Raw genomic sequence first — 21,513 nt, forward strand, 5'->3', positions numbered from 1 at the left:
TGCAACAACTACTACTACTTAGTCGTCCACTTCGTTTCCAAGTACAAGCCAGAAATGTATCTACCACTTTTAATACCATGATGGATTGTCCCGAATGAACTTGTGCGGTTTCGTGGTGAATGGAGGCAATGAAAATCAACGCCTGGAATGCAGCATATCTTTACGCATTGGTTCGAAAATGGCTACTTGCCCGATTTGAATCCATAGAAACGTAGACAGGCCCTTTGCTTTGGAGGTGGTGAGTGCCGCTACGGAACAGAACCGATCTTTCTCAGGCTGACTCCCTTCTCTTAGTTCTGGGACGCGGACCCTCCCGACTTCCATCACTACCACGCCGCCTCAATCCATGCCCTGCACGCTCAACTAATACATCTCAAAGAAGCATATCCATAATCTCCCCCAAGCCCAGCTCATCCTCATCCACCGGTCCAGCCATCTCTGGATCATCCCACCCCGGAATATAACTCCCCCCCAAGTCAATAACCCAAGCATCATCGTTCTTATCAATGAGGACATTGTCCGCCTTGGCATCACACCAGACAGCGCCTTGTCGATGAAGCGTCTTAACTGACCCGTCAATCTGAGATGCCCAACGTCGCCGCAAGTCAGGCGGACTCTGTTTAGCAAGCCGCCTTGATAATACCTCTCTCTTGTCGATCCAAGGGAACAGCATGCCCAGTAATACGCTCCCATCCCGAACAAGGCCGTAGAGTTGACAAAGCCGTACATACGGAGGAACCCTCTGTGCTCTCGCCATCCTTTGGTAGGTGCTGAGCTCGATATTTGCCTGTGCAGTGCCTGATGAAGCTCTGAATGGCTTGAAGAAACAAGTGACTGATTGGCCGTCAGGGTTGATAAGTATGACCCTTGTCGGAGGCTTGATGAGGACATGACGGGGTTTGTCGTAGCAGACTTCGATCTTGGATGGATGGAAGGTCTGCGTCCACCGACCAAGGTCCTTGACGGAGTCGTCATCTAGCGTGAGCGTCGAAGCCCGCCAGGTATACTCTTGGGAGTCTTGTACCTGAATCGGCCGTATATGGTTATCCTCGCCATCAAGGATGCAGGATACTTGCTGAGGAAAGAGGTATTGAGACAATGTCGGTCGTCCACTCGCTGTTAATATTGGTAGCGGAATTGTGGGCTGCGCGAGCTCAGCGATCAGGTACCTGAATGGTAGGAGTAACGAATCGCAGGCGTCTTCTCGAGAGAAACCGTCCGTCCCGTCGTCGCCGAACCGAAGCTTGCTGAGACATTTGAAGTACTCCTCCATCATCTGGGGCGACTGAACAAATTGAAGCGGGTCGAGGTGGCAGTTGAAAAGCCAGCCGTTGCTAGTTCGGACGGTGAGATCGCAGTCATCGCCGGAGACAGTCGGCCAAGAGGCAACATCATAGTGGAAAGCCATTTCCATGTGGTATAAATATTGCAGTTTCTGGTAATGTGCGTGACCTTGTTCCAATTTTCAAGAGTGCGAAGATTGAAGAGGAAGAAGGGGAGTCTGGTGGAATGCAGGAAAGTGTGAGAAGTCGTCGATTGCGGGGAATCTGACGCGGGAGTACCTCGGCGAGCAGGACAGTCCTGACCGCTCCACCTCTCGCCTTCCACCTTCCACCTTCCACCTTCCATACCGTAGGTACCTTACCTACCTTAGGTACCAACAGCATCAGCCTTATTTCTACGAGCTCATTGTCCATCCACCTTTAATTCCTCAGAGGAAGTGGCTTCTCAACCATCCTCTTAACTATCTTCTCACACCCATCAGCATGGAAGTCGAACTGTCATGCGCCAGGTGTCTCCGGAAAGCCCAGACATTTTCGACTTCATCATGGAGCTCTATCGTGCTTGCAGTGGAGATTGGAACACCTTGGTGACGGAATGCAATATCCTTCTCGAGGAGCTTGAAGCCTTTTTCGAGTATGCTGGCATGTTTCTCTGCAACTTGGGCAACCTTTACGTGAGTTCGATACCATGAATTTGGTAGCCAGCGCTGATCTTGAACAGGGCGAAGGCGATCAAAAGTTTGTTCCTGACTTAACCGTCTAAATTCTGCACAAAATTGCCACCATCTCCCCAAAGGCTAAGGACGGACTGGAGAAGTTCATCGACCCGTTGTTGGCAGTCCCACGATTCAGCCTCGGATACCCCAGCAAGAGCGCGCAGTCGGCCTTCTACCCTAGCACCGAGCCCATTTCCCAACAATAGATCGCCAAGGTGTCCGAGGGTATGAACAACACTTGATAGGGCCAGAGAATACTCGAGTTCGGAAACTGTTTGCGCATGGCAAGCCCATCTACCAGCTGTTGCGGGCTTCTGCCGAGACCGGTGTTTCCAACAGAACTTCACGAACTTGCCGGTGATATCTTTGTCGTCAAGGGCAATCACGCCGAAGAACTAGCCAAGGTGTGTTGGGCTCTAGAAAAACCAAATGAGTATGCAGGTAACAACAAGCAAACCCAACTATTGTCGCATTACATCGAATGCTTTCGCACTAGAAGCTTGGAAGCTTTCCAAGAGGCGCAAAAGGCATGGGTGACGCATGTGGCTACAAGAGTGGAACACTTGATGGGCTTTATCGAGCCTTACCGCGATCCGGCCGGAATCAGGTCGGAGTGGGAGGCCATGGTAGGAATCACCGATCCGGACGAGGCGGCCCGGTTGAAGCGCCTGGTTGAGAGTTCAACTGCCGTCATTCGACAACCCCCCTGGGCGGTTGAGGATGCGAATGACGGCAAAGGACCGATCGAGGAGAGCCTGTTCGAGGCTCTTGACTTCACGAGCGTCCACGGTTAGCTCCTCAGTCCCCACGCCCAAGTATCGAGACATACTAACTTGACTCTCTTAGCGCTCGCCGTATGCGGTAGTATCGTCTTCGAAGCCGCCAATCTTCCCAACGCAAGTTCAAGAAACCTTCCTGCGGAACCAAACTAATGACCGGGTTAGTACGAATACATTCGAGAAACCTGCGGCTTCAAAAACGTCGTTCTCACGAATCGTCTAAACGCCAACAACAACCCCCAGCTACCGTGCTATTGGGTCGCTCCATCCCAGTTGAAGTTCTTCAAGGACACCACGCGCATTGTCAGATTCATCACCACGGCCACCCACGAGCTACTTGGTCACGAAACCGGCAAACTCGCCACTGAAACCGCACCAGGCATCTACAACTTCAACGAGCAGAACCTGCCCACCAGTCCCATCAGCAAGAAAGCCATAACCTCGCACTACCTGCCTGGCCAGACATGGGCAAGCGTCTTTGGCAAGTTGGTGGGGACGGTGGAGGAGTGTCGTGCTATTTTGGTCTCGGAATATCTCCTGGACGACAAAAACCTGCTGGGGATTTCCGGTTACACTGATGACAGTGAAATCACAGCTAGTGATTGTACGTCGTATCACGACTCATGTGGACAAACTTGCTGACACTGGCACCTGTGAATTTAGTCCTCTACGCCACCTATCTTAATATCGGCGTCGATATCCTTCAAGCTCTCGAAGATTACAATTTTCAGAATCAGGCTTGGGGCCAAGTCCACCACCAGGTACGCACACTCACCTATTTTGATTTATTTCCCGTACAAATTCCTCGCAAGTCTAACTCCAACTCAGGCCAACTTCTCCATCCTCAAACACCTCCAAGATGGCGATGGCGTTATCCGCTTCGCCCACGACCCCGCCAAGTCGAGCCTCACCGTCCACATAGACCGCAGCAAGATCATCTCGCCCGGCAAACCCGCCCTAGGCCGCTACCTCTCCCGCCTGCACATCTGGCGCTGTACCGCCGACGTTTCCTCTTGCAAGGACTTCTACGAGCCCCGCTGTGCAGTCGAGGGGAAGTACGAGCAGTGGCGACGGATTGTGTGTTCGAAGCCGAGTCCAAGATGGAAGCTTGTGCAGCCCAATACCTTTGTGAAGGGGGACACTGTGGAGATGAAGGTGTACGAGGAAAATAATAGAGTTATTATTCAGTCTTGGGTTGAGAGGGACGTTTGAGGTTATTGGCGGCCCCTTGATGGCATCTGTCACGGCCCATATCGTGACCCAGGCCAGACCTGAGAGGCGGTTGAGTGACGTACTCAGCCTGTGGAAAAAGGGTATGCCGCACGACGGAGGTTGTGATCAGGCATCAGGCGTCAGGCAACAACAAGCAAGGGACGAGAAAAGAGAAAAGAGAAACGAGAAACGAGGCGTGGGTGCCCTCATCACAAGCTGAATCGAAGCACGTATTGGCCCTGAGCGCCATGAGGGTCCCGGATTCCATCGCGAGGGCATCAGCCGAGATTCTGGCTGGGGCCTGGGCTGATGAACACCACAGCGACATCGGTGGTGGGCAGATATTTGCCTCCGCTACCTCCCTCGCCCGTGCAATTCTGCACCTCTGTATGGCAGTGTCTGCATAGCGCTGCACCGCGCACTGCACAGAGGGCGTGTCGTTCCCCGTGCCTCCCCGTGTCTTCTCCCACGCTCCCACGCTCCTCACGGGTCGTGGTGTGAGCCTCGCTCGCTGGTGGCCTGCTCCTGTGTCCACTGTCAATTGTTCCTCGTCGGACCGGACCTGCTGCTTGTATTTCTTCAGTGAGTGTGACCTTCTCCTCTGCTGGGGGCCCGGCGACCAGCGGCGCACACCTACTAGCAGCTGTAGTGTGATTCCCTTGCTCAGGAGTCTGGTATGATTGATGTACGGGCACTTGATTACCAGGTACGCAAGTTGGTGTGCTACTGGCAGACTGGAATTGCCCCATGCTGATCTGCGGGGAGAAAACAGGGAGTGTGCAGTCTTTTCAACCGACCATGTAATATGATTTATATGCCCTTTTGTTACACGCGGCAGCTCGAATCCAAATCACACCGGTCAAGTCACTGGCCTCCGTCACTCTAAACAATCCCGCTCGTCGTCGTCGGGTTTTTAGATTGGTTCTTAAAGGCGATCACATACCAGGCAAGCCGTCTTAGTGCCCGTTACCCAAAAGCATTCACAACATGAAAGTCTAATTGCGTGACAGATGTTCGCCTCCAGGCAATAGCATTGCTCTTCGGAATGGAGGACGCACTGGTCCAACGGTGGCCCGGCATACATATCGGGTGCAGCCACTTGGAAGCTAGGTCCGAAGCCCTGCTGCGTGACGAGTTCAACGTCGTCCGGAGAGTCCTAAAGCGAGCGAGGTCAACTAACGCTCACGAAGGCTGGCACTGGTGCCTCGCTGTGCTCCGGGGCTTTCAGACTCTGCAAGCGCACGAAAAACGCCGAAAGCGGGAGTATGGAGAACGTCTCGCGGCATTTGACTAAGGACGAACCGACTGGATTCGGCACTTCTGAGAAGGAGCGCGCAATTCTTGGAATATTCGCAGTGCGTTGCTGGACATCCATGACGCTGGACCCAGACCTCGAGCTAGATCAGACCGATCAGTCGACGGCGAGGAACAATCGACGGCGGGAACAATCGACGTTTGTCTTTCCACGCAAGAGGAGTCAGGAAAGATGAGTCTCCCCAGGCGGCCCATAACGGTATAAGGGGCGCGTTGGAAGGTTTCGAACACGCCAGGGCCGCCCCTGGAGCTGCGGAGATGGGTACGATTCACGAATCGAGCGTCAACTTCTTCTCGCTGTATACCGTGGGTCGAGTGCGGATCAAATGGGTAGACGACCCGGCATCTCATCTGGCCTTCGACCGACAATTCCGAACGCTTTCAGTCTTCTGCCTACCAACGTTCTGCGTTGGCAGCATTCTGCGGACACAAAGGATCAACGTTCTTCAGCAGTGAGTCTACTTGGCACCCTTGGAACGCTCCCGCTTGACATATTTGCTCATCTCCTTGAAGCTTCTCGACCACCTCAAACAGTCGTCCCGGGCTGTCGACCCCTTCCTCCGCACCACGTTTCCTCGGCCGCTTTAGCAAGTCCCCAATCCCATACGAGGTATTCCCCACCCAACCTAGTATAACGTTTTGGGCTGCAGTATGGGGGGGCGATTGTTGGATATGGATCTAGTCCCACAAATTCCCGAACTGATCGAAGAGGGGCTTCGGAGAGGGGCTTCGGAGAGGGGCTTCGGAGAGGGGCGGGGGTCGCGGGCGCTTCATCCCAGCCGGGGATCGTTTTAGCGGTCGATCATTACGATGGCCGTCATCAAAGACCGCTAACAATCCCTGAACAGCACCGAAAGGAGCAAATCCTAGCGCGTTGCTCACTGCAGGCCCCGGTAACTCATGTACTAGTGGATTTTGCCCTGATGGAGGAGGGGCAGTTCTACGGACGAGTCTTCAGACCCTTGCAGCCGAATGCCAATACGACACAGCGACCTCTGATACTTCCGCGAACACACATACGGCGGATTCCAGATGCAATCACCCAGCAGCCTCCTCCAAAACAGCTCCAAACGCTCCGTCACCTCGTCGCGATTCCACATCTCGGCGCAATCCGCCATCGGCCCTGGCATCTCTCCATGGCCGGAGACACATGACCAAAGACACCAACCACCATCCTCATTCAACGCCGTAGTCCATCCAGCCTGGAATACGTTCCGAGGTAAATCGTCCTGGTATGTCGCCATTTTCCGTAAGAGGCCTCGGGGCAACTGTCTCGCTGTAAAGGTGTTCCAATTGTTACATACCATCCTTCCAGAGGACATACCCCTTCGAGCCTAGCCGTAACCCGTCGACTGCTGCCTTTGTTCGTCACCACCAAATCTTCCATGCCCCCGGTAGGCAAACGAGGCCTTGGCAACGACTCCATAGGCTTTGCGTGACATGTGAGTAGAGGGCGTCACCTGCCGCCTAGCGCCAACAGCTAGCTCAGATCGCCTCAGAATGTAAGTGAGCCTTGGTGTCATCCTTGAAGTAATTTACTCTACCTGGGCGCTCTATCTTAGCCCTTCCGCCGTGCGTGTCTCCTCTTCGATACGGCTTTGGTTTGAGGCACGTCCCGTCCGCCTCTATTCCTACTTCCCGCCTTCGGTCCAGGTGGCCTTGTATCCTCTGGCCTCGACCGCTCCCCGGCCGTCTCAAGAGCTTGGCGGCGCGACGCGACCCGAGCGCTGCGACGAAGGCCTTGCCTCGTAGCCTGAGGGGCATCCAGTTAAATCGACCGTTTGGCTGGAGACTTGTCTGTGTGGGAGTCCAAAACTTCGATGTGATCGATCGCTGAGTCCGTCTGTGCCTCTCCGGCTTCTGGTGTGATGGTTGTGCGATGGCTGGGAGTGGAAGCAAGCGCCCGCTGTTCGACCTTCTGCTTCTTGCGTCTTGGATTCTCTGAGCCGTCCTCTTCGGCAACGGACCTCTTCTTCTTTTTGTTCGTACCGGTCCCAGCCTCGTTTTCTTGTGACTCTCCTACTTCCGCCTCAATCAAAGGAACTTGCTCCAAGACCCATTGCACAAGACTGCGCTGGCGAGCAGCATCCTTCTTCGCACTATTGTACCCGTGCGTCCCCTGAATAAATTTGCTGATTTTATTGCTCCGTCTCATAATCTGCTGACACCGTTTGTTTGCGGCATTCAACTTGTTTGCAGCGGCTTCCATCATCGACATACGCTTTGCCTTGGGAATGCGCAAACGCTGGGGATCTTTCTGTGTCATCGTGTACACCTTTGTAGCTTCTGACTTCGCAATCCTTACAGCTTCCTGAGCCCGGTCCTCCTCCGCCTGCCGCTCCATTGGGGATGCGATAGTCCGCAAGAATTCTTGGGTCTCGTGCGGCCTCAACATCTTCAAGTCCACAAGCTCCTGCCAGGCCTCATCGTGAGCTGGCTTCAGGCTCTCCATAGCCTTAGTGTGCCGGTCGAGCCACCAGTACTCGAAGTTGAGGTATTCGATCCATGTCGTCAACTTATCTTGTTGCTTAGGGTCTTCGTGTAGGTGGAATAGCCGAATAAAGTCGTGCTGTGCCAGGCGGCGCTTTACCGCCTCAGCGTACTGCGGGAAACCATCGCAGCCACGTTCTCCGCAATGGTATCGTTGTTTGCCCCGTTTGAAAACCTCAAAGTCCCACTCCTCCTGGACGAATGAAGGATCAGCTTCAACCTCGGCCAGCCACTCGTCGTATTCGTCTTTGTGCGACAGCCACTCCCATTTATGCCTCATCGACTCGAGATATGCTGGGAAGCCACCCTCGTCATCCTCTTCGATCCATCGGTTATCGTTTTGCCACCTGCGGAAATCCCTCCACCTCGCGAGCTGTGTCTGGAACAATTCCAAGTGCCTTGAACTTCCCTGCCAGTACAATTCCCAGATTCGCGGTCTATCGCGGCCATCCCATGGGTATATCATGTCGCGATGGTCGTCTGGATTCTGAAAAACCTGCTCGAGTCGGTCGATCGTGTATAGCGGTCGGCTCCCGTCTTTGACAAGGTCATGGTATGCCTTGGTCTCGAGTCCTCGGCTGCCGGCTACGAAGTCGGGGGGGGACACGGTTATTCTTCTCGTGCGGCGGCTTGCTCGATCTCGGGCAGAGGGGCTGCTGGCATCGGAGACGTCGCGAAGGCGTGCATCAAGCGCGTCGAGATCGAGCGGACGGGAATAAGCCGTAGGACTCTGGGCTAAGGCTTGTCCTTGGGCTCTAGCTCATCGTTAGCAGATAGGACGGGGCGATAGGCATTAAGCTAGCTAGAGAGGGCGACTCACTTTAACCTCTCTGCGAGTTGGTTTCGCTCATCCTTTGATAGTTTATCCCAACCGTCAACGGGCAGGCCAAAGCCGCCGTCGGGACGGCGGTGCTTCATCATGAACTCGCAAAGCTCTGCATCGCTAAGAGCGGCGATATCGTCCACGGTCAATATCGCAGTTGTCGGTTCCGGGGAACCCATGGTGCCATCCATTTGAGCGTAGAGATAAATCGTGTTTGAAGAGGGGTGTTTGAAGAGGGGTGTCGCCGGGTTTCGTTGGTTGCGATAAATGGTTGAATCCTCAGGCAGCAACTGGGTTGAGGGTGGGACCTTCAGACCCCTAGGCAAGCAGACTTTCAAGCGACTGACTGACTGACTGACTAACTGACCTAGCAAACGGGCCCTTAATCCGGCAGACCGTCGAGCCCCCAGGCAAGCAGACCATCAAGCAGACCGTCAAGCAGACCGTCAAGCAGACTGTTAAGCCCCCAGACAAACAGACCTTCGAGCGACTGACTGACTGATCTAGCAGACGGACCCTTTATCAGACGGACCTTCAAGCCTCTCGGTAAGCAGACCACTAAGCCCTCTGCTTGCTTGCCTGCTTGCTTGATTGCTTGCTTGCTTGACTGACTGACTAACTGACTGACTGACTGACTGACTGACAGATCCAGCAGACTTCCCGGCCCTCAATCCAACAGACCCCCTGGAACCCTACGCAAGCAGACCTCTAAGCCCTCTGCTCGTCTGTCTGTCTGACTGACTGACTGACTGACTGACTGGCGGGCTCTAGACAAGCAGACCTGTGAGCCCTTTGCCCGACTGACTGACTGACTGACTGACTGACTGACTGACAGAAAACAAGCGTGCCGCAGGTAGCCCCGGCAGGGCCGCCGGAGGCACAAACACTACAAATAAAAGGAGCAGGTAGAGTCACAGCAAGGGTCCTATTTGCCTCTAACAGCAGCCCTGGCCCCTCTGAGCCTTGGCGAAGAGAGCTGCGCAGCGGCTTTAGGGCAGGGCTGCTGGAGGCAAATATGACCTACTGGCCTGGGGCTACAGCTTTGCTTACCCCTATGACAGCTTGCTGATATCGGACCTGTAGAGAGTGATTGTTGTATAAGTACAACTAATCCGCTGCCAACAGGCACGATATTTCTTTTTTCTCTCTGTAACCTTACCTTCCCGTGCAAGATACAAAGACTTACCTTTCAATATGGAAGATACCGACCTCATCGCTTACGTGTATCCCCACAACGACGTTCGGAGCCGAGTATCGAAGGCATTCAAAAAGAGTTCGCGCTATATCCATCCGCCCCTTCAGAAGTCTCCCACGAATGAAAGCCGCAGCAAGCGAGGGTCAACTGAGCCTCCAGAGAATCCTGACGCCTCAGACTTTGACCACCTGCCGCGCCTCGAGATCCGATTCAGCGATATCCCGCGAACCGACCGCGGCATCGTCTTCGGGGCAAACTCGAATTGCGATGTCGTCTTGAATTATCTTGGCGTCTCCAACTACCACTTCAGCCTTACCTTCGACGAGATGAACCGCCCTATCGTCCAGGACTGGGGTTCTCTCATGGGAACCGAAGTTACCTACGACGATCAGGGACACGGCATACGAAGCGATTTCCGCTGGATTGTGGGCGGCACCAAGGTTCCCCAGGACATAAAAAGCATCTTCATCACGGTGACGAAGACTATCGCGTTCGAGATCGTCGTCGCCCGCCACAATATCGCTTCGGAGGTGTATGTCGACAAGGTCAACTTATTCCGCCAGGACACAGCAACGGCCGAAGATCTTTTCGGCCATCTTGACTTGCCCCGGGATACAAAATTGCACACCGGAGCCCGGACGCCAGGTACGGATGCCATCTATCTGAAGAAGAAGCTCGGCGAGGGTAGTTTCGGCGTCGTGACACATCACTGGAACGTCAGTGACGGGAGCGAGTTTGCCCTGAAGGAGCCTACTTTGAGGGCGATTCGGGAACGAAGGGTCGACAATAAGGCATGGATGAAGGAGGCTCGCATTATGGGTCAACTTTCGCATGTTTGTATAATACCTATCCGTTAATGACTTCTTTCTAATAATCTAGCAGCGAAATATCGTCAGACTTTTCGAATCACCCCCAACGCCATACCCCGAACTGCGCCTAGAGTACGCGCCCTGCGGGTCTTTGAGAGACCAGAAAAATATATCAGCAGATGAGACCGAGTCAATTCTCAATCAATGCTTGTCAGCCCTGATGTACCTACACGAGACGAAACGCCAATTGCGCATCGAGACATCAAGCCAGACAATATTCTCGTCCAGCACCGATTCCCAGGCGATATCTACGTGAAGTTCGGAGACTTTGGGTTGGCGCAGGATAGTTGCGAGTTGATGACCATCTGTGGCACCCCGATGTATCAAGCACCTGAGATCTACTTGGAATGGCAGCGTTACTGTTTCGGAGAGGAGAGATCGAGCTATAACACAGCTGTCGATATCTGGTCTCTTGGTGTGGTGGTGTACGAGCTGATGTACGACCTTCCGCGGTACAAATCCTCGTACAAGAACGGCGGGGCTGCCTGGTGCGAGAAGATTGTCGCCGAGTTCCAACAGGACTTGCAGAACTGGCCCAACGAACTAGGTCGGTTCCCATTGAGCAGCATGTTGGTCATATCACCAGACATCCGGTACACCGCTCGCGAATGTTACGAGCTGTGTTGTACGGCCAGCGCGAGCTGCCAAACTCCGACGGCAGTAGCTCCATATTCCAAGGAGGGGGAGCAGATGACGGGTCAGTATAGCCCTGAGGATCATGTTGCCAACGACCAAGGGACAGCAATCTGGCAGCCAGGGCCTTCCGCGGATGCCTATGCGACCATCTCGTCCTATCATGAGGGTAGCTTCATTGGATCGGAAGCTCCGCCTCCTGAGTCTTTGCCGTCAGGGTCGAGAGCAACCCGAAATCGGACAGCAACGTCCAAGGCACCAGCGTCATCGTCGTCATCGGCACGATATACCCAACGCCAGGAAGGTCGCAGCAGCCGACGCGAGCCCATCTCGAGCCAGCGACCGGAGTTGGCCCACTTCTTGGAAGACTACTCGCCGGATCCGCTCAACTCCCTTTATGTCGGATCGTCTATCGCAGCGTGGACAGAGAGAGAGGGGTCAGGCGTCCTCCGTATCACAAGCGGACAAATCTGGGTTTCTCCTCTTGAGGTAGATCTCCGCCTCATCCCGCAAATCTTTCGCCTCGCAAGTGCCATCGTCGACATCTTCGTCTTGTACCAACGCCTCCGAAAGCTTAAACAGGTTGCGGGCATGCTCAACCGGCATGTTCTTCCTGTATAACTTGGTCATCTCCATCGAGTCACGGATGTGTTTGCTACAGAGCCTGGTTAGTATATGATTTGAGGCTGGCATGCGAGGTGGAAATGGTTGTGTCGGGCTTACATTGCGGCTTCAACCTTGCCCTGGTCGAGGCAACACACGCCGATCTTGTACATGCATCCGGCGTTGAATGGGTGTATACGCACCTGATCTCCCTTTAGCCAGGAGTTCTGCGCCTCTATAAAATGAGCTTCGGCCGCTTCAAATTTGCGCTGGCGTCGCTCCATGGTTCCTTGGACGAAATATGCGCTGAAAGGAGGTGAGCTAGTTCTCTAGGCGATATCAGCGGTGGCCCAGGTTCGACTTACTACGCAAGCATCGCCCAGTTAGAGGGCTTCGAATGTTTTAATTGGGGGATGGAGATGTTGAGCAATTCCTTCGCTCCCTCAAAATCGTTGAGATAGACCATGCATCGCGCAGTGTTCTTTAATATGAAAGGGGGGCAGTCACGAGTCGCTCCTTGACTCTCGACCGAGGCTGGCCACCAATCCCGTGACCTTTGGAACCACTCCAGGGCTGTTTTGTGGTCGTTGGCGGTATTGTGGCAGTAACCAAGATTGTTCGCAATGTAGCAGAGCAAGGCTTCCCTTGGGGGATTCTCACCAAGCCGGATCTCATATGCCCCTTTGTTCAATTCGATAGCCTTTTCCGCGTTGCCGAGGCTTTCGGCCAGGTTTGCCTGGTGTGTCATGACGGTAGCTTTCAGGTCGTTCTTCTGAGGTCCATCTTCCAGAGTGTTCACGGCAGCCAAGTTGACATCGCATAAACTTTCCAGTTCCGTCAATGCGTTTGACTCATACAGATATCTAAGGAAGACGAGTTGTTAGGATGATCTCACAATGTCACAGTCTGTTGTTGAAGATATGCACATACCGTTGGCATTGAGCGAGGAGTTCACAAAACTGCGATGAGGCCTTGAAGGTCTTGGACATCCTCCTCTCATCTGTGAAACAGTCTTTCAAATGGAGGACATGCTGCAGGTATCGATTGCATGTTTCCCATGCGTCGTACAGCTGACCCTTGGCGGTGTCTTCCTCTGGAAAGACGTCATAAACAAGCGCAACCGTAGTATCGAAGGCTTTTTGTCGCTGTTCTTGGCTCAGAAAGCACTTGAACTGCGCTTGGACCATCCTGTGGATAGAGAGTACTCGTGTGTCCCTGTTCCTCTTTACCAACGCAAGTGTGAGAAGTTTGCTCCGTGCGGACGAAAGGCTGCAGGTCTGACTTCAGTAACGTATTCATGGCTGATCCAAGACAAAATTTACCTGAAATTATCGGAGCAAAAGTCGAGATCCTCCGGAAATTCGCGACCAGCGCCCGCGTCGAATAGTTCCTGCGGAATGATATCCGGCATCAAGTATGACAGTACGCCTAGAAGAGAACGACTATTCTGATCCAGAGACCTGAAGGAAAAGTCCCAGAGCGTTGCCATTTCATTCGTGGCATGCGCTCGGCGGGGGTTCCTCAGATACATGGTCATGAATTCCTGTATAGTAGACTCTCCGTCGTGAATGATGCCTGCCATTTGTGAAATGGCCAATGCGTGTCCACTCAATCGTTCGGACAGAGTCAATGCAGAATTGCCTTCTGCTTCCAGATCACGTCCAATTCCCCGTTTCAAGAGGAAGAGGAGAAACTCTGATCCCTTTTTGGGGTCCCATGTTATAACTTCCACCCCTGACGAAGCAGGCTGGAATGCCAATGAATGATTCCGAGTTGTGATAATAGCCTTGCCTTGGCTCGACCCTGGCCAGTAGGGCATGAGCATGTCGGCCGACTCGACATTGTCATAGACAATCAGCCACCTGCAATCTGCTTTAAAGGTTAGCTTCTGACAGCTGGCCTTGAACTTTTGCAAACTTAAACTTGCCTGTGGACTGGAACCAAGCTTGGACTAAGAGCAAGTTCTCGTCGTGAGTCTGGGGCTGAGCACCGTGTAGCTTGAGTCTCATGGCAATATCCGTGAAGCTCTGCCGCAACGACTCCGGTTTCTCGCCACGAACCCACAAAGCAACGTCGTAATCATTCTCATTGAATTTCGTTTCGATGTATGTCGAGGCAATAGAGCTTTTCCCGATTCCGCCCAGACCATGTAAAGCGACAGACCGGAATGAACTCCCTTTGCCTAGGATATGGTCAAGCTTCTCAAACACATCGACTCGGTCAAAAAACCGGGTCGTTTTTATCGGAGGCAACATGAGGTAACGTAACCTGGGCGCCTTTACAATCGCGTCCGTACTTGGTTTCTGGGCCGATGCTGATGAATTCATTTGGATTAGTTTCTCAAACCTGGCTACAGCTTCTCCGAGCTCTTGGTTAGTGGTAGCATAGCGTTGTTCAATACGTTGGAGTGGGCTTCCACTTTCCCGGTGATATGAAGAGCCGCCATCTAAAACCTTAGCTTGAAATCATGGGAACGAAAAAAAAAGAAGAAGGGGGGCGGGGGGTTAGTTTACGTACGGGGCAATGGAACGTCACCCGCTTGATGGATATCATTGATTGAGACCGTGAAGAATTCGACCAACAGCATTTGCATGTCGAAGCATGCTTCTTTCATTGGATTGCTGACGACCTGAATGTCGTGGCCGAAACGGTTAAAAGCCTCGGCCTTGTGGGCTAAGGACTTCACCATCCGAGGAATTTTGCCCAGCGTTTCTGGATCATCGGCGGCAAGCTGTCTGACGCATCAGTTCACTTGGTCTAGGAAAGTATGACAGCCCGGAAGCCGATGTCAAGGTTAACTCGCCTTCAAGAGGCACGCGAGTGTACCCCAAACAAATGACGCATCGAGGTCCGGCCCAAGCCTTGTCTCGAAGAATTCGGCGAAGACGTTCAGATGGCCCAGAGCCGGTCGAATCAGAGCGATGGACGGCGGAACACCATTGAAGACATGTCTTTGGACGTCGTGCCATGATCTGAAGCTTTCGACTGTCTCGCGGTCGTCATCATCTAACGAATTACGATGTCTGTTGACGGCCTCGGCCCATTCCCGACCGAAGAATTCTTCCCTACAACAAGTGTCTCAGTGTGTGAAAAGAGTTAAATCGGACTACCCACACATTACTCACAGTGCTTCCGTCTCCATGTTGTCCAAATTACACAGCACGCCAGGGAATTTACCCGACGATGAGCGGTGCGAGGGAGGTTGGTGTCGCCGTGGGTATGTATGGAGGCAGCCCTGGATTAAAATAAAGGAAGAAAGGTGGTGTGGGTCAGGCACCTGTTGGGGATCAGCCGGGAAAATACCCCGCTTAATGGGAGGGTTAAAGGTTAAAGGTTAAAGGGTGGAGGGGGGGCTGTGATGAAATCGCGTCTGGAATATGCCTAAATCTGCGCCTAAGGCACGGACTGGCCCTGCCTGCAGCTGGCGGGGGTAGGCCCTCTTTCGACCGAGGAAAAGCAGTGGCTCAAGAAACAAGAAACACTGGGGCGGCGTGACGCGGACACACGCGACTTGGTTGGCGCGGACTTGACACGGTGTCACGTTCAGGCCACGTGATTTTTAGGTCCTGCTTTTTCGCCTGACACCAAGTATGCAACGGATGCCACATGAAAGAGTAGAGAAATGCCAGGGGTGTATTCTCATCCCCGCTTCCAGCACAACCATTATCTAGGTACTATTCTTAGCTTGTTGAGTCGCCGGATTTTAGCTAGTCAACGACCCCCGGTGAGGGACGAACGGGGGGTTGAGCTGTAGTGAAATGACGAGACCCCCTAGTAGTCCAATTACCTCCGTGACCTCTGCTCTCAGCAATCAAATTCTGATCAGATTTCCAGCAGCATGCCAAGAAGCTAGGGATCAGCCAGATCAGCCATGGATGAGGTGGGTAGAATCACCAAGGCACAAACACTACAAATAAAAGGAGTAGGTAGAGTCACAGCAAGGGTCCTATTTGCCTCTAACAGCAGCCCTGGCCCCTTTGAGCCTTGGCGAAGAGAGCTACGCAGCGGCTTTAGGGCAGGGCTGCTAGAGGCAAATATAACCTACTAGCCTGGGGCTATAGTTTTGCTTACCTCTATAATAGCTTGTTAATATTAAATCTATAAAAAGTAATTATTATATAAGTAAACTTAATTTACTATTAATAGATATAATATTTTTTTTATAATTTAATTTTTTTATATAAATATTTTAAAAAAATTTATATTATATTTATTTATTTTTTTAAAAGTTTTTTATAAATAAAAATTAATTAAATTTTTTAAAAAAATTTTAAGATTTTAAATTTTAATTATTTATTATATTTTAAAATTTAATTTAATAATATTTTATAAATTAATTATAATATTATTTTTAAAATAAATTTAAATTATAATATTATTTTTAACTATATTAATATTTTTAATTATTATTTTAATTATTATTTTTAATAAAATAAATTATTTTATTATTTAAAATTAAAATATTTTTATAGAAATTAAAATTACTTATAATAATTAAAAATATAATATATAAAATAATTTTTATTAAATTATAAATAATATTAAGATTTTTTAAAATATAAAAAATATTTTTATTATAATAATAAAAATTATTATATTTAAAATTATTATTATTTATTATAATATTATTTTTAAAATATATATTAATAAAATTAATTTATTTTATTAAAATATAATAATAATTAAAATAATTTTAATTATTTTAATTTATTTTAAAATATAAAATTATATATTAAAGCTTAAATATTAAATATAAATATTTATTTATTTATTTAGTATACGCTATTTTACCTATATCTAGGCCTATAGAACTCCTTCAACTAATTCAGAGAGGAAAAACCTTCTAGCTATCTAGCTATAGGATAAAAACCTCGCTGCGATTTCGCTCTGCTACCTCAAAGGGCTCGTTGTTGTCGTCAGGTCTGTACTGGTAAACTCGTCACCAGCCTTGTCCAGGTTGCATAGTATGCATTTGCCCGCCTTCCGGTCTCGGCTTCCTCTGGGTCGTAGAGGAGCCGTCGGGGGGTTGTGTGCGAGATCGCAGCGACCGGTGCTGCGACCCGCCTGGTTCGCCTTCTTCGTGATCGCTTCGGCAGCGCTGCGTCTGCCCTTCCTGGTGCGGACCTCCGGATGACCTTGCGGTGGCCCCCCGGGCCGCCGTCGGCATCACGGAGTTCGGCCTTTCCTTCTTCCGGTCACGTGACCCTTGTGTGCCGGCGCGTGTGTGGGTGCCGGGCCCGCGCAGCCGTTCGCTCGGGATCCCGGCCCCACAATTTCCGGAGCTGGTTCGCCCTGCTGCGTCGCAGGGCGGGCCCTGCGTTGCCTCGGCGGTCTCTATTCTCACCTTTTCCTCACTTTCGGTTCAGGCTCTCGATGGCTTCGAACGCGCCTCTGTCCTCGCGCCCCTTAGGGCTTAAGGATTCGGGGCCTGCCTAAGGCTTTTCCGAGCCCTATAAAAAGCCCCTTCCCCTCCGTTTCTTCCTTCCCTTTTTCCTTTCTTCCTTATCATTCCCCCGCCGCCGCCCCCGCCGCGGCTGTCTCTTGTGAGTCTCCCTCCTTCCCCCTTTGTGGTCTCTGCGCTGTCGCTGGGTCCTCGCTGACTTGTGGAAAGTCGTTTTTTTCCTTCTCGCTTCCCGCCTGGTTGCCGCTTCGATTACGTCTCGATTTCGCCACGATGCCTCCCCGCACGACCCCCGAGGAGCGGAAGGCGAAGGCTGCAGCCCGTCGCCGTGAGAAAGCCGCCCAGAAGAAGGCTGAGAAGAAGGCCCGCGACGAGGCCGCTGCGGCTGCCCCGGCTTCCCCCGCCGACGATGAGGAGGAGGAGGAGGAGGGGGAGGAGGAGGAGGAGGTTGTCGTCACTCCCCTCAAGCGTCCTTCCGGCGGTGCCGCTGCGGGTGCGGCCAAGGGTTCGAAGAGACCCAAGCCCGACACCCCTTCGCCTCGTCCTGCTCTGGAAGTGCCCGACAAGCCGCCGTCCCTCCTGGTTGATGTAGAGAAAGTCTTCTTTGCCGAGGTGAGTACTCTGCGGTGTCTCTGCGGTGTCCCTGCTAATCTGTTCTGTAGAAAGTTGGTGGTTACCGACCCATTCCCTGCACCCGCTGCGCTCGGTCAATGGTTTTGGCCAGTGCTCCTGGTCGTTTCTGCTTTGCCTACGGTGCGTTATCTCTGCGTCGGCTCTGCGGTCTCTCTTCCTTTGGTATTGACTCTCGACTAGGATCCAGTGGCCGCTGCGCCCACTGTGTGAAGGGGAAGCATGTTTGCGGTTCGGTGAGTAGCCCCTGCGGTACCTCTGAGTCCCTGTTAACCCTTCCTAGATTTCTTCTCACTCTGCCGACCTCGTCGCTCCCGCCCGTGCTATGTCCATGGCCCACCTGGCCTGGTATCACGCTTGCCGGGAGGCGGGCACGACCCTCAGCCGCGTAGGTACCTCTGCGGTTTCTTGGGGATCTTGCTAATTTGGTGTAGTCCGACGATGTAAACAAGACCGAGGAGATTTTCAGCCGTCGCGACCAGCGGGCTATCGCTGCGGCCTCTGCTGCGGGTGGGTCGAAGAACAAGGTGGTCGCTGGGTTGGCCCTGGGGGCCCTCGGCGGTGGCTCTGCGGCTGCTAAGACCAACCGTCTCCTTCGCCGCCTTGTCGTCCTTGGTGAGGCCTTGCTCAACGCCGCCTCTGTTGAGGTTCCTTCGGATGTGGAGGACGATGACAGTGTTATTGGCTAGTGGATATCTTGACGGTATCGCTTCGGCTTCGGCCTTATGCCCTTCATAGGCACCCTTCCTCATAGGCTTAGTTCCTTCACGGGGCGACTTTCGTCCACGTCTCAATCAATCAGTCCGGGTGGTTACCCGCGCGTTATCGCTGAGATCTCGTTCCTCCCTCGTCTGCCTCTTGTGCCTCCCATTTTTTCTGTAGGGCTATTGCCAGTCTGAACTGTGTGGGACGGACCGTCTTACTGTACCAGATTGCCGCTGCGGGTGCGGTGCGTTTGTCGCCGAGGTAGCGTCCCACATCCCTGCGGTCCCGTGGTTTGGGCTCCGGGAGGAGGGTCTTGTCGTAGAGCGTGCAGTAGGTGAAGACATGCTCTACGGTTTGCCTACCATTGCCGCAGGGGCACCGTGGCGATGTCACCTCGGGGACTCTTCTGCTGAAGAGGAAGGCTTGAAGGCCTATGCATCCCGTTCGTAATTGGATGATTAGGCTGTTGATATATCTTGGTTGGCTCCCGTGTAGTGTCCTGTGGTCCATTTCGAAGGGGGATCTGTCTGAGATGCTGGTGTCGTCGCGGCCCCTCTGCGTCCTCCGTTTTGCTGCCTCGGCTGTCCATCGTGCTTTCCAGTCTCTGTCTACAGCATCGACTGCTGTTTTCCCGTCCCTGAGCCACCTTTGCAGCCATTTGGTGTTTGCTTCGTTGGGGCGTCTCCAAGGGCCTCTGCGTTTCGGTAGGGCCGCTGATACCGCTGCGATAGCCCTGTTGATTGCCTGTTGGGCCGGTCCGGTGCTGGTACGTGCCTCGAAGTGGGCAAGCCGTAGGTTGAGGTAAAGGTCCAGGGGGGGGACGTCAAGCTCTATTTCTAGGTTTCTCGTTGGGGTGGCCTTGTAGGCCCCGGCTGCGATGCGAAGGCTCTTCGTCTGCTCTGCGGCTAGCTTGCGGGCTATCCCTCGGGGGTTGCCGCCCTGTTCGGTGGGTTGGTGAAAGGCGGAGGCTCCGTAGGCTAGGGCGGTCCTGATTGCCACTACATAGATCAGGCGGCCTTTGTGGATGTTGCATCCCCACGTAGACGCAGTGATCACGCTGAGGGCGCACTGCTGGCGTTGCATTTTAGCCGTCAGTTTCTTGAGGTGGGTTGACCAATCCAGTTTCCGGTCCAGCCAGACTCCTAGCATCTTAAGGTCCTCGCTCGGCGATATCGTTGCGTTCCCTAGCCGAATGGGGTCCCGGATCGGTTGGTGTTTCCTGGTGAAGTGGAGGAGCTTGGATTTGCTGGGTTCGAAGATCATCCCGTGCCTCTTGGCCCATACGTCGCAGATTACCCATGCGGTTTCCAGGCGGCGTCGGGTCGTTGTCGCCGATGGCCCTACTGCTATTAGGTTGGTGTCGTCTGCAAAGCCCGCAATGACGAGTCCTTTCTGTTGCTCCAGTAGCTTATAGAGTGTGCCGATGTAGATTAGGAAGAGGATGGGGGAGAGGGGGGAGCCCTGCGGTACCCCTGCGCGGATTGTAAACGTGGAAGATTCTTCGTCATCGAAGCGAAGTCGCGTCGTTCTTCCTGTGAGGTAGCTGCGGGTCCATTCTACTAACCAAGGGTCGATTCCTGCCCGTCTGAGTATGTAGAGTAGTCGAATGAAGTTTACTGTGTCGAAGGCGCCCGAGACGTCTAGTTGCAGGATCGTAGCGATACCGGAGCGGTCCCATGCCGTCCTGACGGCCTCGGTTGCAAGTCGGATGGCTGTCTCGGTCGATCTCTCGGTGCGGTTTCCCATCTGGCCTTCCGGCAGGAGCCCCAGGGCTTCCGCTGCGATGACGAGGCGTTCCTTGATGGCTGCCTCGATAATTTTCCCGGTCGTGCATAGGAGTGAGATGGGCCTGTAGGCTTTAGCGTAGCTTCTTTCTTCTCGGGTCTTATCTGCTTTCTTGAGCACCACTGCTGTCGCGCTGCGGTACCGCTGCGGGAAGTATCCTAGCCTCATGCTAGCGCAGGTTATCCTGGCCATTGTCTCGTTGAATGCCTTGCCGCAGGCCTTAAGGAGGCCTGTAGGGATGTTATCGTTGCCCGAGGCCTTCCATGGTCTCATCTTTGCTAGGATATCCGCTATTTCCTTGTCGTCGCATTTTTGGGCCCTGGAGTCATCTTGGGTAAATGGTAAAGGGGCGGTGGCCCCCTCGGGGATGTCGCTGAGGTCGACCTCCGGGTCCGGGAAGAAACGTTCCGCCAGGATCCTGGCTTTCTCGCTGTGGTCATCTGTGGGTTCGTCTCCCTCTCTTCTTTGTAGGGGTGGGATCCGCGGGCTATCCCTGGGGAGGCCGCTGCGGAGTCGCGCCCATCTCTCCATCTTCCAGAATGTCTTGGGGTCGTCGCCGGCTTTCTGGAGGAATAGCCTCCATTGTTCCCTGCGTGATTCGTTTACAGCTTTATTCTGGAGGTGTTGGGTGAGGAGTAGGTGCTCCCACTCAGCGGTGCCCTTGCGTTGTCGGTAGCGTCTCCTGGCTCGTTTGACTTGTTTGGTGGCTTCCTGGACTTCCGCGTTCCACCATTTTTCCGACCGCCAGCATGGCTGCTTGCGCTGCGGGGTCGCTGCGATCGCTATCTGGGTGAGGGCTTCAGTTAGCTCTTCTGTGGCTCGGTCCAGGTCCTCTGTGGTCTCTATGTCCGCTCCGATCTTATTTAGCTTTAGCCTCAGGTTGACTTCAGCCGCTATGCGTGACTCGTTCATTTCGCTCCAGTTGAGGTTGCGGAGGGCCTCTTCGGTATCGTCCGGGGGTCGTTGGGGTTGCAGTTGGGGTTGCGGTTGGGTGTTCGCTGTGATTAGTTTGGGGTCTGTGGTCTGATCCTTCGATATCTGCTTCCCCTCCGGGCGGGCCTGTACTCCCTGCGAT

The 21,513-nt window shown here is 53.0% G+C and overlaps 6 protein-coding genes across 6 annotated transcripts; 2 read left to right on the forward strand and 4 right to left on the reverse strand.

The window, feature by feature from the left end:
• Nucleotides 1-373: 373 nt before the first annotated feature.
• Nucleotides 374-1,408, reverse strand: BGZ61DRAFT_530119 (uncharacterized protein; the record flags this gene model as incomplete). The annotated part of the gene is made up of 1 exon (XM_046253515.1): nucleotides 374-1,408. One exon carries the CDS (start codon nucleotides 1,406-1,408, stop codon nucleotides 374-376), a length of 1,035 nt encoding a protein of 344 aa, XP_046108028.1.
• A 375-nt stretch (nucleotides 1,409-1,783) lies between these two features.
• BGZ61DRAFT_569972 (peptidase family M49-domain-containing protein) lies at nucleotides 1,784-4,044 on the forward strand (the record flags this gene model as incomplete). Its single annotated transcript, XM_046256040.1, has 8 exons — nucleotides 1,784-1,957; nucleotides 2,005-2,040; nucleotides 2,080-2,162; nucleotides 2,301-2,788; nucleotides 2,846-2,895; nucleotides 2,944-3,382; nucleotides 3,442-3,539; nucleotides 3,607-4,044. 8 exons carry the CDS (start codon nucleotides 1,784-1,786, stop codon nucleotides 3,988-3,990), a joined length of 1,752 nt encoding a protein of 583 aa, XP_046108029.1. The 3' UTR covers nucleotides 3,991-4,044.
• A 224-nt stretch (nucleotides 4,045-4,268) lies between these two features.
• BGZ61DRAFT_475556 (uncharacterized protein) lies at nucleotides 4,269-4,739 on the reverse strand (the record flags this gene model as incomplete). Its single annotated transcript, XM_046248710.1, has 1 exon — nucleotides 4,269-4,739. The coding sequence occupies one exon, from the start codon at nucleotides 4,737-4,739 to the stop codon at nucleotides 4,269-4,271; it is 471 nt and encodes a 156-aa protein (XP_046108030.1).
• Nucleotides 4,740-6,849: 2,110 nt separating this feature from the next.
• BGZ61DRAFT_188803 (uncharacterized protein) lies at nucleotides 6,850-8,839 on the reverse strand. Its single transcript, XM_046237782.1, has 2 exons — nucleotides 8,615-8,839; nucleotides 6,850-8,549 (listed from the first exon to the last, which is right to left on the reverse strand). The coding sequence occupies exons 1-2, from the start codon at nucleotides 8,806-8,808 to the stop codon at nucleotides 7,073-7,075; spliced, it is 1,671 nt and encodes a 556-aa protein (XP_046108031.1). The 5' UTR covers nucleotides 8,809-8,839; the 3' UTR covers nucleotides 6,850-7,072.
• A 2,657-nt stretch (nucleotides 8,840-11,496) lies between these two features.
• Nucleotides 11,497-15,148, reverse strand: BGZ61DRAFT_188835 (uncharacterized protein). Its single transcript, XM_046237783.1, has 9 exons — nucleotides 15,043-15,148; nucleotides 14,721-14,982; nucleotides 14,435-14,648; nucleotides 13,845-14,363; nucleotides 13,240-13,786; nucleotides 12,848-13,186; nucleotides 12,283-12,780; nucleotides 12,038-12,223; nucleotides 11,497-11,969 (listed from the first exon to the last, which is right to left on the reverse strand). The coding sequence occupies exons 1-9, from the start codon at nucleotides 15,057-15,059 to the stop codon at nucleotides 11,753-11,755; spliced, it is 2,799 nt and encodes a 932-aa protein (XP_046108032.1). The 5' UTR covers nucleotides 15,060-15,148; the 3' UTR covers nucleotides 11,497-11,752.
• Nucleotides 15,149-17,438: 2,290 nt separating this feature from the next.
• On the forward strand, nucleotides 17,439-18,571 carry BGZ61DRAFT_188890 (uncharacterized protein). The gene is made up of 5 exons (XM_046237784.1): nucleotides 17,439-17,460; nucleotides 17,529-17,930; nucleotides 17,981-18,071; nucleotides 18,132-18,184; nucleotides 18,232-18,571. The coding sequence occupies exons 2-5, from the start codon at nucleotides 17,592-17,594 to the stop codon at nucleotides 18,370-18,372; spliced, it is 624 nt and encodes a 207-aa protein (XP_046108033.1). The 5' UTR covers nucleotides 17,439-17,460; nucleotides 17,529-17,591; the 3' UTR covers nucleotides 18,373-18,571.
• The last annotated feature ends 2,942 nt before the right edge of the window (nucleotides 18,572-21,513 follow it).

The sequence above is a fragment of the Ilyonectria robusta genome (assembly GCF_021365365.1).
Source record: "Ilyonectria robusta strain PMI_751 chromosome Unknown BGZ61scaffold_5, whole genome shotgun sequence".
Lineage (NCBI taxonomy): Eukaryota > Fungi > Ascomycota > Sordariomycetes > Hypocreales > Nectriaceae > Ilyonectria > Ilyonectria robusta.

Bases quoted from the DNA above. Each gene is read 5' to 3' on its own strand.
- BGZ61DRAFT_188803 (XM_046237782.1), bottom strand. From the start codon at position 8,808: ATGGATGGCACCATGGGTTCCCCGGAACCGACAACTGCGATATTGACC. The intron at 8,550-8,614 runs GTGAGTCGCCCT...ACGATGAGCTAG, and splicing joins CAACTCGCAGAGAGGTTAAA to AGCCCAAGGACAAGCCTTAG.
- BGZ61DRAFT_188835 (XM_046237783.1), bottom strand. The intron at 14,364-14,434 runs GTACGTAAACTA...CTAAGGTTTTAG, and splicing joins GGGTGACGTTCCATTGCCCC to ATGGCGGCTCTTCATATCAC. The intron at 13,187-13,239 runs GTAAATTTTGTC...TCAGACCTGCAG, and splicing joins TTTTGCTCCGATAATTTCAG to CCTTTCGTCCGCACGGAGCA.
- BGZ61DRAFT_188890 (XM_046237784.1), top strand. From the start codon at position 17,592: ATGCCTCCCCGCACGACCCCCGAGGAGCGGAAGGCGAAGGCTGCAGCC. The intron at 17,931-17,980 runs GTGAGTACTCTG...TCTGTTCTGTAG, and splicing joins AGAAAGTCTTCTTTGCCGAG to AAAGTTGGTGGTTACCGACC. The intron at 18,072-18,131 runs GTGCGTTATCTC...ACTCTCGACTAG, and splicing joins TCGTTTCTGCTTTGCCTACG to GATCCAGTGGCCGCTGCGCC.